General features: G+C 40.5%; 1 protein-coding gene across 1 annotated transcript in view; it reads right to left on the reverse strand.

Annotated features, from left to right (window-relative positions):
• The window catches only part of LMBR1 (limb development membrane protein 1), a 135,906-nt gene that overhangs the window by 96,380 nt on the left and 22,915 nt on the right, over positions 1-16,611 (reverse strand). The window contains exons 5-6 of the mRNA XM_065883484.1: positions 14,542-14,581; positions 8,625-8,764 (exon numbers count right to left, since the gene is read on the reverse strand). Coding sequence (XP_065739556.1) covers positions 8,625-8,764; positions 14,542-14,581 — 180 coding nt within the window. The remainder of the gene's footprint in view (positions 1-8,624; positions 8,765-14,541; positions 14,582-16,611) is intronic.

Raw genomic sequence — 16,611 nt, forward strand, 5'->3', positions numbered from 1 at the left:
TTTACTTAGGTTTTGAAATTTGAAACAATCAATTATCATCCATGGTAAAAAACAGACTTTATTATTGTTATTGAGCTCTAAATATACATACTTCCAGAATTTATCTTTCTAATCATATGTGTCCCTTTCATGTAGTGAAAAATACAAATTCAAATTCTTCTCTGGAAATAAAAAGTTAAAAAACAAAAGTCTGCCTTAGGCAAAAGATCACAAATCAGTAAACGTATCTATTCTGACTAACCAACCTACTTAAAATGAAGATAGTTATGAAAATTTATATAAAGAAATCTTTATCAACAGATATTATCAAGCAGCAATCTGCTGAACAAGTGAAGAAAATGATCAGGATGATCACAAGGATTCTGAATAACGACTCATCTAAGTTTGCAATGAAATTAGATACCTTCTTTTATATACTGAACTTTATATATAATACATACAATTTAAATTTTTTTTTGATTTTCCCCACTTCCTTTTTTCCAGGAGATTCAACATTACTGCTGATGGTCTTATCAACCACAATTGCAAAAAGAGATGCAATCTCCACCATATTTACTTTTGCAAGAAAAATTCACTTAACACAAAGAATCTGAGAGTTAACATACTACGTAACAGTATAATCATCTATGTAAATAACCAGCTTTTTTTCAGTCTAAATAATTCAATGCAAAAAATTAAGTTTTATTAGCCAGAATATGTGTGAAAGCTTCAGACTCAGCTTATGCTAATTTAATTATCAAGTTTGCAACATATAAGTTAAAGTTACTATGAGAAGAACATTTAATATATAGAAAAATAATAAAGCTACTGTACACTCCTAAGTTGCCATTTTATTCTTGGAAACTGTGTAAAACTTAGTAAGTTTCCAGCATTTTGCAAACATACCTCAGACATACACACATAAATATCCCTTAAGAATATTCTACAATTTTGATAAAACATTCCAAAATTAAAAATTAGAGCTAATACACATAAATACATACTACCACCACTTTTATTGTATTATATATTATTAATTTGTAAAATAAAAAGAAATGTTAGCTAAATTTCTCTACTTCAGAAAGCTAAAATTATGTGCTCTCCGACATGGTAGTAGAACCCTAAAAATTCAGAAACCTTGTAGTTTATCTAAATCAGTTTCAATGACAATCTTTTTGAAAGATATTCAATGTCTATCCCCAAAAGAGGTATGTAAACTTATAAGTTATTTAATAAGCCCAGAATAATTCGTCTAAAACCCAAGCAAACCCAAATGAATTGCCAGATCACCAATGGATGCATTACCTTCTAGCTCCATCTGCTGGAGTCACAAAATATTTCAATACAATATACAACACTAGGAAGCAAATAATCTATCACTTTTTAACCACACAGACAAAAAACTTCATGAACTTAAATAAGAAAATTAATCCAAGTTCAGCCATATTCAATAATTTCCAAAATAACAAAACTAAGTTAAAACCAATATTTCACTGGAATTAAGGATCTAATCCAATTGTCAAAAAGTGACATATAATTTTAAAAATGCTATTAAGAAAGCATAAGCTTTAAAGGAAAGACTGCAAGTTTGCTTTTGAATAGTGAGTATTGTGAGAACTTCAGAATTAAAATAGCTTTTAGTTATGCATTTAGACGGGAAAGAAACCAAAAAGAACGATTTTAGCAATAAGCTATTAAATTTTTTAAGTTTTTTCTTATAACAAAAAAGTAGTACACATCTACTATAGAAATATTATACAAGGCAAGTGCCAAAACAAACTTCGTTTATAAATATAAATTTTTTATATCATATAATCCCACCACCCAGAGAAAAACATTTTTTTCGACATTTTTCTATATCAACAAATACTCATCTACATCATCATCATCAACTATAATGGTCAAAAAAGCATTCCACTGTTTGGATCTACCAAAATCTAATTAAGCAAATTTCCTACGTAGACTGTTTTTTTATTTTTACTATTATAAACAATAAATATGCAGTAAGTATAGTGATGCACATTATAACAAATCACTGAACTATTGAGACCAGTTAACTAGAAATTGTTAGTAACATTTAATTAACAATGGTACCTTAAAATATCATAAGAACTGACTTTTTATTTAATATTTATACATAAGTAAACATAATACTTATTTTTCATTCTTTTAAGTTTAATTGCTTATAATCTAAAAGTTTGAATTTTCTGACCTTCTGTGGGACTTGAAAATGTATAAAACAAAGATGGATTTTGTACTGTCCCTTCATCATGTCCAAAACAGCATATTGGCTATTCATGCTGACGAATCAAAATAAAGCACACATACCTGGCAAAGTCAAGTCAGATTCACTGTGGTTATCTTTTAACAGGCTGAATCTTAAAACGGGCAATCATGTTCTAAATGTGTGTCTCTGTCTGGTCACAAGTGAGTATGGATAGCTTAGCGAAAACTGGGCCCCACTGAGAGAAAATACCTCAAAAACTGAAGAATTATTTCCTTATTTTATTTAAGGCTACAACTTAATTATACCCCAAGATGTATCGATGTTTCCTTTTTATATTAATTTTAAACTCACATACATAAAATTACCATTTTAAAGTGAATAATTCAGTGGCATTAGTGCATTCGCAACGTTGTGCAACCACTACCTTTATCTAGTTCCAAAACATTCTCATCACTCAAAAAGGAAAACCCATTAAGCAGGTGAATCATGATTTTTTTAATTTATGGAACTAAAGAGTTCCATATGTTTTTAACAGTAGTCAAGATACAGAAAGTGAATACAAAGAGATACTTTCTTTTTTCTGTCAATTTTTTATGCTTTTTCTATTTTAATTCTAATAATTAATTAAAATAAAAATAACAATACAAATTTTAGCCATCATTTTAATTTGCCATATCTGCCCCTTTTGTATCATCCTATAATAAACTATATTATTATTTATTAATGTAATTTATTAATTCTAGCCCAGAGAAGTGAAGTGGCATTCCAAGGTAATATAGTTAACACATGTCCAAGATCCAAACACTGTACTTAAGCCAAACTGAATATATTTACACATACCAAAGCATTATTGACACATATTTTAGCATCTAATCCTCATGTGAGTCACACATTAACGGCACAATCGTTCCATATTGATAATTTTTAGAATAAGCCATTAAATTGCTTTTCAAAGTAAGTCTACTTTTACCAAAGTATTCCTAATGATACAATTAATAACTATTACTCATCCAGTCAATGAATCGTTATTGAACATTTTCAGTGTGCAAGAACTGGGACAGGTGCCTCATGGGAGATTAAGAGAATTTAAGACATGTTCCCAGTCCTCAAAGACTTTAGCACAAATTCACAAAACATATCTGGCTCTGAACTGACACTATCTCCAGGGGACCCAAAACATCACCCCAGTCAGAGCAGGGGCTTGTGGAGGTCAGGTGGTTAGGAGAGTTTCAGCTCAGGTCTCACATGTCTCACAGTGGGTCCCTGAACCTGTTCTGTGGTTCTTTCCCCAGCTCTGGAATGCACAATTGGAATGGATACGCTCAAAAGCAGGCGGAATCCCCACAATGGTTCCCTGACCTGTGGAGAAAGGGCTATTATAGTAAGAAAGGCCAAACAGAGGCCACTAGAACTGCCTCTAACTAGGAAAATAGTAACCAAAAGAAATCCCACATTCCTGAAGGTAATGCCGGGATTAGTGCAGCCATCAAGGACTTGAAAGATGAGGGGTAGTGATTCCCACATCCCCAAGAAAGACGGATCCTGAAGAATGACAGTGGATTCTCGTAAGCGTAACCAGGTGGTGACTCTAATTGTAGCTGCCGTAGCAGACTTGGTTTCGTTGCTAGGGTAAATGAACACATCTCCTGGTACCTGGTATGCGGCTACTGATGTGACAAATGCTTTTTTTTCTCCATCCCTGTCCATAAGGCCCACCAGAAGCATTTTGCTTCCAGCTGGCAAGGCAAGCAATACACCTTCACTGTCCTAACTCAGGGATAGACCACCCCTCTGGACCTATGTCACAATTTAGTTTGCAGGGATCTTGATCACCATTCCCTTCCAGAAGATTGCACGTCGCTCCACTACACTGATGACAGTATGCTAATGAGACCGAGCGAGTGAGAAGTAGCCACCACTCTAATCGGTAAGACATTTTCGTATCAGAGGGTAGGAAATAAATCTAACAAAAATTCAGGAGCCTTCTATTTCAGTGAATTTTCTAGGGGTCCAGTGGTGTGGGCCATGTCAAGATATTCCTTCTAAGGACTGCTGCATCTGGCCTCTCCTACAACCAAAACAGGCACAATGCTCAGTGGGCTTCTTTGAATTTGGGAGGCAACATATCCCTCACTTGGTTGTGCTATTCTAGCCCATTTACTGAGTGACCCAAAAAGCTGCTGGTTTTGAGTGGGGCCCAGAACAAGAGAAGGCTTTGCAGCTCTGCAGCTCCAGGCAGCTCTGCAAGCTGCTCCGCCCTTGGCCTTACGATCCAGCAGATCCAATGGTGCGGAAGCATCGGCAGCAGAGAGTGCAGTTTGGAGCCTTCGGCCGCCCCTAGGGGTGAACCACAGCAAAGCCTCTTAGGGTTTCGGAGCAGAGCCCTGCCATCCCCTGCAGATAACTACCTTCCTTCTGAGAAACAGCTATTGGCTTGCTGTTGGGCCTTAGCAGAGGCTTGACCATGGGCCACCAAGCTACCATGCGACCTGAGCTGCCCATCATGAGATGGTGTTATCTTTATCCGGCCCACCAAGCCATAATGTGGGCGTGCACAGCAACATCCCAAAGTCAGATGCAGGTGGTGTATACATGATCACACCCAAGCGGGCCCGCAGGCACAAGTAAGTCACATGAAGAAGTGGCCCAGATGCCCACGGTCCCCACTCCTGCTGCTCTGCTTTATCTCCCCTGGCCTCGTGGGGATTCCTCCGGATCAGCTGGCAGAGGAAGAGAAGTCTGGGCCTGACTCACAGACGGTTCTGCACAATATGCAGACACCGCCCCCAAGTGGACAGCTGCAGCACTACAGCCCTCCTTGGGACATCTCCAAAGGACAGTGGTGAACGGGAATCCTCCCGGTGGACAGGACTTTGGGTAGTGTACCTGACTGTTCACTCTGCTTGGAAAAATGGCCAGACATGCAATTATATATTCATATTTGACAATGGCTTGGCTGGATGGCTGGGGACTTGGAAGGAACATGATTGGAAAATTGGTAACAAGGAAATTTGGAGAAGAGGTATGCAGATAGACCACTCAAAATGGGAAAAAAAAAAAAAAGGTGAAGATATTTGTATCCCATGTGACTGCTCATTAAAGGGGGACCTCAGCAGAGGATTTTAATATTAAAGTGGATAGTTAGCTTATCCTAGTTTTACAGATACCAGTCAACCTCTTTCCCAAGCCACCCCTGTAATCACCCAAAGAGCTCATGAAAAAAGTGGCCATGGTGGCAGGGATGGAGGTTATGCATAGGCTCAGCGACACAGACTTACTCTCTCCAAAGCTGACCTGGCTACTGTCACCACCGAGGCCTTCAAACTCATACTAGAACTATATCCCATGGTCTCTCCTGGGTCTCCATTATGACAGTTTGGCCCCATTAATTGTTATAATTTTTTAAAAGCAAAGAAGCAAGCATATCTGAGGTTGACAAATCTTCAACCCCAAGACAATCTAAGGAAATAAACAGTCCCTTGGATGTCATCCACAAGGTTAAAAAAAAAAACTATGAATTCAGAAGAGAAAGATAAATAGGAAGCTTTATGAAATTCACTACATGCAGTAAAGGATACAGATCTACCAAAAAATTAGAAGCAGAAACAAAGTCAGGGGTCATAAAACCCTCCAGAACAATGTCCAGAGCTGACGGCTTAGGCTTCCCAAGACCGATTTCTGAGAATACATCTAGAAGCAATGATATAACTTAGAGGGCTCTTCCTCTAGCTCCCCAGCTTTCAGCTGATGTGGTTCCCTGGAGGTTAAAGTTATTGTTTATAGTTTATCTACTCACTCAACAGATGTGTACTGGGCTACCACTATGTGGGAAGCACTGTTCCAAGCCCTGACTTATAGACAAGGTACAGTGCATGAGCTTACACCCCTTAACATTATAGTGAGAAAAACAACCAACACAAACACATTTACTTCCAAGGTTAATGCCTCCAGTATTAAATAGGTAGCATGTCATATACTGGTAGCTCTCACTTCCAGTCCATAAACAGAATAAAAGAAATGGCTCTGATTTAGAGTATTTGAAGGTCATTAAGTATATCATACAATTTCTATTTAGTAAAATTGGAAACAAAGGCCAGGTCACTCATAATGCTAGTTAGCCTGGCCTGAGACTGCCTGCACTGCTAGTGAAAACACCTGGAGCTCAACCCTCAAAAACGTATGCCCACAGAACCCAGAGCCTTACAGAAAGCTAGGGCCAGAGGGAATAGTCTTCGACAAACATATGCAAACAAACATATGTTGTTTCAGACAACAAATGCAAAAAACATTTGTAAATCATATATTATCTATGTATCGGTTAATAACACACAGCACCGGCACCTAAAAATAATTCACCAGAAAAATCCTGATAAATATATTTTCAACTCACCATTACTTTCCAGGTTGTTTCCTGCCTTTCATAGGGACTTTTCAGCAGGTGGCTTACTTTCTGCGTCAATTTCAGTAAAAACCTTAATTTGCTTGAGTTTTTCAATTGCTAAGCAACAAAAATGCAGTAACTTCTCTTTATTCACTTAATAATTAGTCCTAAGTTTTACTGAATTCATTGGGTCTTCAGAGCATCAATGACTCTGAAGCCTGAAAGAAACCACAAGCCCAGTGTAAAGTATGCAATAGACTGATACGTTAAAATTCTTCTTGTCAAGAAACAGGATAAGCAGTATTAAAGGACAATTGGGAAGGAAATGTTTGCAATTAACCTGATAGATAGCTAATACTTAAAAACACCGCAAAAATGGGCAAAGAAATACAGGGAGGCAATCTACTAAAAAATAAATACAAATGACCCATAAATGTGCTTTGTAAATGTCCATCCTCACTAGTAATTAAAGAAATGTAAATTTAAAAACGGAAATTTCTCATCTATTGAATTGGTAGGTTTTTTTTAACTAACACCCAAAATTGGTGAAGATACATTTTGGGAATAGAGATGCTCACACACTACATGAAAGTGGAACTGCGAGCAAAAATCAGACAGTTTTTCTGAGGAACAATTGGGAAATATCTTTTCAAAAACCTTTAAAGTATGCTTACTGGGAAAGTAAACTGCAGAAATTTGTCCTAAAGACAAACATTTATTTGTAAAGATGTACAATGTAGCTTTTTAAACTAAAAGACTGGGAACAATTCATGATTATAATGGCTCTAGGCAATATTGTAAATAGCACAGAAAAGTACTTCAGGCATGGAAACCTCCCCACTACGTGATGATGGGTGCAGAGACAAATCGACAGTGAGTACAGTAGGGTTCCGTTTCATTATTTATTTGCTTATGTGTTCACATGTGCACTCACACAACATTGAAGGGTTTAGGTCACAGTATCCACAGTAGTTCTCTGGGTTGTAGGACTGTGAGTAATAGTAATTTTCTTCACTGTAAATTTTGTTTTCCAAATTTTCTACAGCAAACATGTATTTCTTTAAACACACACAAATGGGTAAGAAAAAAGGTAGTTATCTGTATAAACTCCAGATGGATTAAACAGTTAAGTGTAAACAAAACCATTTTTAAAAGAACAAGAAAAAAAAGGAGTATTTGTCACATCTCAGGAAGGGAAAGGATCTCCTAAACACAGAAAGAGAGAAATCAAAGGAAGAAAAAGACTGGACAACATAAAAATGCAAAAATTCTGTAACCAAACAAAAACAAAATTAAAAAGTAAACAACTAGAAAAACATATTTACAAAAATCTGATAAATAGCTGATGTATTTCACATATAAAGAGATAACATAATTCAATATGAAAAAAGTGGGCAAAAGACAATGAAACATATAAAAAAGATATGTGTACTCGATTTTTTAATTTTTTTTTATAAATTAAAATTAAAATGTCCTACCTCACTAAAAATGTCCAGAAAATGACAGAGCCAAGATTGGAATTCAGGTCTATTTTGCTTGAAGGCAATATACCATGTTGCCAAAATAAGTCATTACTTTTTTAAACCACATTAATTTTAAAGTTTGTCCATGACAAAAGAGTTTTCCCCCTTCTATCATGCATTTTGAAATGACTAAAGAAATAAATAAATGAAATGACTAACAGCAAATAAATAAAATAGAAACTATGGTGGGTTTTTTTTTAGATCCTAAATGGAGGTTGAGTTCTTCGGACATATCCAGATAAACCAAAATTCTCTTGCTAAATATTTAAATGAAACCGTATTTATCAAAATCACAGTCAGTATAAAAACTGCTTCTTATAGAAAAGCATTCCACAACTAACTACGAATAGGAATAGTAAGTAAAATCTGGTTTTCTGGTTTTATTAAAGACTCAAATGGTTTACTGAAGGAAGATGCCAATTATTAAAGAAACTAAGAAAAGGAAAAAACTTAAATATAGTACAGTAGAAAATTAAAACATTAATTGTGATTATATTAAGCAATATATACTAACCATGAATCAGGGAGCCATTTAGCCACTGAATATAGTAGTTTTGAGGAAAAGAAAGCAGGATTTCATTGCTGATTATTGAGAAGGGTAAAAGCAAAACTGCCCCAGCTGAAACTGCTAGAGTGAACGTGCTCAGAAACAACCTGGAAGAGAAGAGCATCATTGTCACCAGTGGTTGGAAAACGCAAAGAATATGGGAGTCATTCAAAAAGAACAGAATCAAAACTCTTAAATTTTTTAAATCCAAAAAGAATTACATATGCATTTCATTGAGTATATGTAGTTGGAAGACAAGTGATATACGTATGGTCCTGGAAGTTAAACTAGACCAACTCTAAAACTTACTCTGTGAAAAAACCATTAAGTCTAAAGAGTCGGCCTAAAGCAGACATAAACTAGAGACAGAATACTTTGCACATTTTACGAAGAATAGATTGTAGTCTCATTCCTCTTTTAAATTTAAGTATTTATTTCACAATTGCATTTAATTAACAACTATGGCAATATATGCTAACAGTAACGCAAAAACCGGCTCAGTTGAAAAAATGCTTGTGAACACAGTATGAAAAAAGACGTGAAAATGGTTATTTCAGGAAGAAGAAACTTACAAACCTATTGGTCTACCATCTCTTAAAATGGGTAAAGGTTAAATAAACTATATAGTAAACTGTAGGCAACTATTAGAATTATACATTAAATATTTAAAACACAATTTTGTCATTTTTTGAAATGAGATATCTCTAATATGTACTAATATGGAAAGATGTCTAAAATAAATTAAAAACATGAAGAAAAGCATGGACAATAAATATAAAACATGCTCTCCCCCCGTCCCCCCCAAAGTGCATATTTACACACAGGAAAATAGAGGTACATTTAAAAATCTAGCATAGGGCTTCCCTGGTGGAGCAGTCGTTGAGAGTCCACCTGCCGATGCAGGGGACACGGGTTCGTGCACCGTTCTGGGAAGATCCCACATGCCGCGGAGCGGCTGGGCGCGTGAGCCATGGCCACTGGGCCTGCGCGTCCGGAGCCTGTGCTCCGCAACGGGAGAGGCCACAACAGTGAGAGGCACGCATACCGCAAAAAAAAAAAAAAAAATCTAGCATAATATATAACAATTCCTAGGAGGGTGGGACTACAGGGTGCTTTCTCTTTCTCAGTTACACGTCTGAAATGTCTAAAATTTTATACCTAATTTTTTAAAGATTATTTTAAAAGATTAAAATGGCAAAGGAAAAGGAAACCTCACTGACATTAGAGATGAAACCTTAATTTAATATTCATTCCATTAAATTTAATGTAGAAAGAACGTGAAAATACATGTAAGAAGATATAAGAAAAAATGATACTAAACGCTCAAAATACACATCTAATAGAGTAACTTTGAGGCCAATGCCATCTTGTGGCAACCAACAGAAGCGTTTTCCTACTTAAAAGCTGAAAATAACCATGAAACCTCCCGTGGTCAGTAAATCACTAGTAAATTTTTTAATGTAGACCATATGATACACACCGAAATTACAATTCAGTTCAGACACAGAAAAAGCCTTACAAACGGGTTTTGCTGAACGGGACAACACATTTCCTGGGAAAAGCAGACACACACCCTCGCCCCAGGCCCACTGCCATCTCCAGCACTTACCCACCAGTGCCTCAAGCAACCTTCGTTTCTGTCCTCGTAAGTCTGTCGCTACCATTCCTTCCTTCTTCAAACATGAAAATTAAGACCACATCCACGATCTCCCCATTCCAGGTCCCGCACAGCTCTCCCAATTTGCCCTTCCAGGCTCCTCTGGCCACGACAGATTCCCACATACAGGCAGGCTTACCTAACCTCCTTGTACCCCCAACATGAATGGGCTTTCTGGCTCCGTGTCCTGGGCACAGTCGGCCCTCTCCCTCGGGTCCCCTCTGCGTCATCTGCCCCGTGAAGCACTCCTCAGCGGCTCCCTTCTCGCTCCTCTCGGTAAAGTCAGTCCCTCCTCTCTTGGTGCTCATGACACTGACTCGCATGCAGCAGTGAAGGCTAACCATGGCTTCCAGGTCTAAAGCTGGGAGATGTAATCTGACCAAGGAGTAAGCTTATGAGGGCAAACAGATGAAGTTTTGAAATCAAAAGTGACCCAGAAAATCCTAAATATATATGGTCACTGTAAATATAACACTGGATCTTACGTCAAAAACCTTCTAGGGACTTCCCTCGTGGTGCAGTGGTTAAGAATCCGCCTGTCAATGCGGGGGACACAGGTTCGAGCCCTGGTCCGGGAAGATCTCACACGCCACGAATCAACTAAGCCTGTGCGCCACAGCTACTGAGCCTGTGCTCTAGAGCCCGCGAGCCACAACTACTGAGCCCGTGCGCTGCAACTACCAAAGCCCACACGCCTAGAGCCCATGCTCCATAACAAGAGAAGCCACCGCAATGAGAAGCCCATGCACCACAATGAAGAGTAGCCCCCGCTCTCCGCAACTAGAGAAAGCCCGCGTGCAGCAACAAAGACCCAACACAGGGCTTCCCTGGTGGCGCAGTGGTTGGGAATCCGCCTGCCAAGGCAGGGGACACGGGTTCAAGCCCTGGTCCGGGAAGATCCCACATGCCGTGGAGCAACGAAGCCCATGCGCCACAACTACTGAAGCCCGCGTGCCTACAGCCCACGAGCCGCAGCTGGAGAAAGCCCGCACGCAGCAACGGGGACGCAATGCAGCCAAAAATAAATAAATAAAATAAATTTAAAAAAAAAAAAAAAAAAAGACCCAACACAGCCAAAAATAATTTTTTTTTAAAAAAACCCTCTAGAATCTACTGCACTTTAGGTACTGTGACTGGCCCTAGACATACAAAAAAAGGTAATACCATGCTCCCTGTTGCCCTTGAGTAGCTGTGAGGAGAACTATCCATAAAAGGCTGATGGGACAGAGTTAAATGCTGGCAAGGGGTCCTCAAGGTAAGATCCTGGGTCAAGTCAGAAAATGGCAGCGGTCACTGCTTACACAATTATGAAACAGTGCGCCTCGGAATTGAAGGCAACCTCAGAAATGTCCCCTTCTGAAAGGGAGCAGATGCTGAGAGAGCCAACAGGGCTGCCCAGTGCGGGATGAGAGAGGGCTCAGGGATGACCAAGACCACCTCGTGAGAGTGGGAGTGGTGGAGCGGCCATCAGCTGTGACGGGGACGGCTGCAGCTGAGCGGGCTGGCAAGGGAGATGAGGGAGCCAGCTTTGGCTCTGTGGAGTCTGACATGCCCACAAGGTAGGAAAGTCACAGACGCCATGCTTCACGCTCCTCTCTACAGGCTACCAGGTGGCCTAGGATGTCTGTCTGCCCCATTACTGGTCGCAGTCTCTGCTCACTGGCCAAGGTGCCGTCTGCCAAGGCTCTCCACTCTAAAGTTCCTCTTCCCTTTGTGGGGAGTTAAGTTTGGAACTAGGAAAATATCCTCTTCCTTGTCAAATAAGTTATTCACCTGTTGGTTTCTATCTGTACGGACTCAAGATTGCTCTGCTCTGTTCTGTGTTAGATCCATGACAATCCTGATTGTGACGCTCAGATTGCCCCTGAGTAAGGGTGAAAGCCCCTGAAGGCTTCCGTCTTCGTGATGTGCCGCCATCACTCTTGAGCACTTCCCTGCACTGTGGCACTACAAGATGGACGAAAGGAGCCTGGAACTTTCCCTACCCCAGCCCTGCAATCAGCCTTCCCCCCAAGGAGCACTGATTCCTTTTAGTGGAAACAAAAATCTAGGTGCTAAATATACTCCTTGCTCTTGGGGTGTCATGCTCCCAGGTGAGCATGGACAGGCAGCTCCAGGGGGCGTAAGTATGCACTAGGTATACATGTACATAAAAACACATACATGCACCCACACTACACATCTAGATTGGGTTCAGTAACTATACTGACAAACGTGGGTCCATACAGACGCCTCCAGCTGCACCACAACAGCTTAGCGTTCTCTGCTGTCTTCCCGCTCTCCCTAACTGTGCGCAGTCCCCACTGTCTCTAACAGCCTCCTGCCACACTGACCCCCTCACCCAGAGGCACCATGTGCTCAGGTGAGCCCCACTTTGGACTGCCCTGCCCTGTGAACACCCTCCCCACCTGAGCACTGACAGCCAGGCCAGGCCATCCACCAGGGACACCCTTCCCACCCTACATGGGCTCTGAGTCCCTGGGACAGAGCACTCCCCAACGCAGTGGGCGCCCCTCTTCACCCCCTTGGGACAACATCGTGCCTGGATTCCTCTCTCCTCTCAATTCCTGGGAGTCAACACCAGGTCACCCCCTCATGCTCTGACCTCCGCATCAGGCCTCCCTCCTGCCTGGACAAGCCATCCTTAAAAGCAGTTTCACCAGTTAGGCGCTTTGATCCAAATCAAATCAAACAACCAGCTGAGAAAAAATGTAATCTAGAGTTGAAAAGAACAGAAAGAGGGAATTTGGGGGCATGAGTGGATACAAACAGAGGACAGAACGAAGGCCTTTAAGGAGCAAAAGAGAAAGTGAAGGTGGGTTTAAAGGGAGGTGAGAGAGGCCAGGGAAAGACTCCTCAGCCTGACGCGCGGCTGCAGTAGGCCGCGGGGAACCCTCCCTCCCTCAGGTGGCCAGATGGTGCTGGCCATCACCTACCCTTGGGGACTTGGCTGAACTCTTTCAGAACCCTGGACCACTGTTTCTCCTCCTTTAAGCACAGCATCTCATTCTGCTCCTTCCTCTTCAGTGGGAGGAGGGTGGGCAAGGAAAGAGGGCTGGGGGAGAAGTACAACAACCCTGAGCTCACACCTGTCGCACACCAAGCACCCCCCGACTTTTTTGTGTGTATGTTATTTAATCCACACAACATGCTACAAAGCAGGTGGTAGCTCGAGCTCACATATGGAGGAAAGGAATCTTTCTCAATCTCTTCTGAACTCAAGTTAATCTTGAGTTCAGAATGTGAGCCCAGCTCTGCCTGACTCCTCGGTTCTCACTCACTCCACCACAGAAGGGAAGAAAGGCAGTGGGAGACAAACAGACCAGTGGGTGGGGCAGCTAGGGGGACAGGCTAGGTCAGAGCCGCCCTCCCAGGCGACCTTCTCCTCCACACTTCCCCTTCCTGAATTTATAAGGGCACACACATCTGCCTTCAGGAAGGGGACATCTGTGCATATCACCGTGATGCAAAAACCACCTGCTGGGAGAAACCCAAACCCCTCAGACAGGCCACGCCAGCTGCCATGTAAAGCAGGTGAGGCCGCTCCCCGGCACCACCACAAGGAAACAGCCATATTTTCATAAAATACAATGCAAGTGTAAAATCCAATGGGATGTGTTCTTGTCTTTTTACAAATTATTGATCTACAAACGCATTTAAGTAGATTTACCACCAAAAGTGGAATGCAGACTAAACCGAGAGGGGTGCACATCTCACAAGTACTTCACACCTGGAGGACTGGGAAAGAATTCATGTCTGCCCTTTAGCTGGGCTCTATCATCAGCATACACAAGCAGAAAGAGAGCTATAAGGAACCTAAGAGGACCGTCTGGGCCCATCTCTCTGCTCACAGTAGGTAAATGTTCAATTAACCAGAAGAGATGTCTGCTCCCTGTCCCAAGGCCATTCAAACAGCCAAGAGCTTTCTTTCTTTCTTTATTTGGCCCAGCAATTTTCCCAATCTTAAGCCCATTTCCTGGTTAAATCCTCTGAAGATTAAGTCTGTTGGCTCCTTAAATAAGCAAATTTTAACAGGAGATAATCAATCCTCAATTATCCATGTATTTGCTTATACGTGCTTTCCAAGGATAGGACTAACATTTGATAAAGGTGCTGTAATACTTTAAGTGAATTTTTTCCATATTTCTGCCCAAAAGGCAAAATTACGTTTTGAACACGTATGACTTTAGAATGAGAAACAAGACAGTCGAACATTAAAATACATACGAAATCCTGTTGACTATGGCATCTTCATCTTCTTGCTCATCTGCAAAAATGTTCAAGGTATTAATATCCTTTTATCTTCCAACAAAATGTTTCATTAATTTAATACAAGCATGAACAAAAATATAAACTTGAAGAAGCAATTATTGAATAGAAATTATTTCAAAAAGCACTGTGTTTATTTCAGCACTGATCACAATCTAAATCTCATTAAATCAGATAGGATAGAATATGTTAAAGAACAGAGTGTTTTGATTGATCAAAAAATCCTGGAGCTGCCCTGGTGGCGCAGTGGTTGAGGGTCCGCCTGCCGATGCAGGGGACGCGGGTTCGTGCCCCGGTCCGGGAGGATCCCACATGCCGCGGAGCGGCTGGGCCCGTGAGCCATGGCCGCTGAGCCTGTGCGTCCGAAGCCTGTGCTCCGCGACGGGAGAGGCCACAACAGTGAGAGGCCCGCGTACGGCAAAAAAAAAAAAATCCTGATTAACAAAACTCCCATATGTAAATTAAGATCTTCCAAAATATTTAGTGCTCAAGGAAATAAAACTCAGTAGAACCCCAGAACCACTATCAAGTTTACTGTCATACAATGTCAGTGAAATTGCTAATGAATGAAATTCTCTGGTTGATAATGGCCAAAACAAATTTTTACTATAAAATTAAAATTGAGAATTTTAGAACTCATATAGTTTTCTGTAATTGGAGTCTATTGCTAGTAATGGTAATAATGAGGACTTTCTTGGATCATCCTAAACCACCTTGGATACCATTGCCTTGATACTTCATCATTTCATTCAAGTTACAGACAGAAATATATCAAGTTCTGTGTCGTTTGTAAGTAGGAGCAAGATGGCCCTTGCTCCTGTGCTTCCTCACCCTACCCTCCCTCTCTCATGGCTGTTGGCCATCTTTTTTGTCCTCCCACGTAATCTTACCAGCTAAGGAAACTATGATCCAATTACAAAAATATTATACAACACCCCGGCCCCTCCTTCTCCTCAGTGCCTAACTGGGGTTGTCCTCAAAGGCTCTCTGCGTAGGTCTGTGGAATTCTGAGCGCCCACCTGTTTCAGTGACAATGGCATATTTGGGCCATCCTCTTAGACCAATCTCCATTCTTGATTACTGACTGCCCCAAATAGTTTTACGACCAAAGAGACCACAAAATAACATAGTCACAATTAACTTTTATACTGTTGTACCCACATCCAATCAACCACCATATCTTGAAGATTGTTTTAATAGCTTCATATCCATTTCAATTCTATTGCCGACCCTCTACCAACCAGGTCCAGGGTCCTCATTACCCTCTCCCATGATTACTCTAAAAAGCATCTAATAAATACCCTATTTTCCTGCTCATCATCCCCTGATTTCCCCTAAAACAATGCATTATTCATTCATTCTCTCTCTCTCCCTCCTTCTGTGTCCATAATCTATGAAACCTGGTGCCAAAACATCTTTTAAAACAGCTAAGATACTGTCTTGGATCCCAGGTCTTCAAACTTCTGAGAGATTATAGAATCCAAGGAGTATTTCAGTGCAGTCACAGAGCCAAGTAGTGCACTAGAGCAAGCACTATTTCCTGATTTCTTTCAAAATTCTGACAAGTTTAAAATAACATACGGAAGCTTTAATATATGGAATCCTTAAATATTCACATGGCACCTCCTATTAGCCCAGCATCACAGGTGGAAATCTTGTGATTTCTAGGAAATAGCTGAGATTTAACAGAAGTCAGTAAAGTAACTGGTTAGTTACTTATAAAACTCTGGCATAAAAATCCGTGAATTAATCAGCACAACATTCATTAAAAAAAAGAAAAGACACAGTGGCCCCTCTGGTGAGGTAAGGGTACGTATGAAATAATAAAAGGATAATGTAATATATAATTGCATGCTAAATGGTATTATGGAGACTCTAAATTCTATACCGCTTCAGAAAAAGAAAAGATATTCTGATAGTCAGAGAAAGAACTGGGTGGGGGTGATGAGGGGTATGTTCAAATTCAGAGCCAGTCACAGGGAACCAAATATCCTCATAAACTCTGGAATTTCCCAGAAAGTAAAGAGC

Source organism: Phocoena phocoena, chromosome 9, assembly GCF_963924675.1.
Source record: "Phocoena phocoena chromosome 9, mPhoPho1.1, whole genome shotgun sequence".
NCBI lineage: Eukaryota > Metazoa > Chordata > Mammalia > Artiodactyla > Phocoenidae > Phocoena > Phocoena phocoena.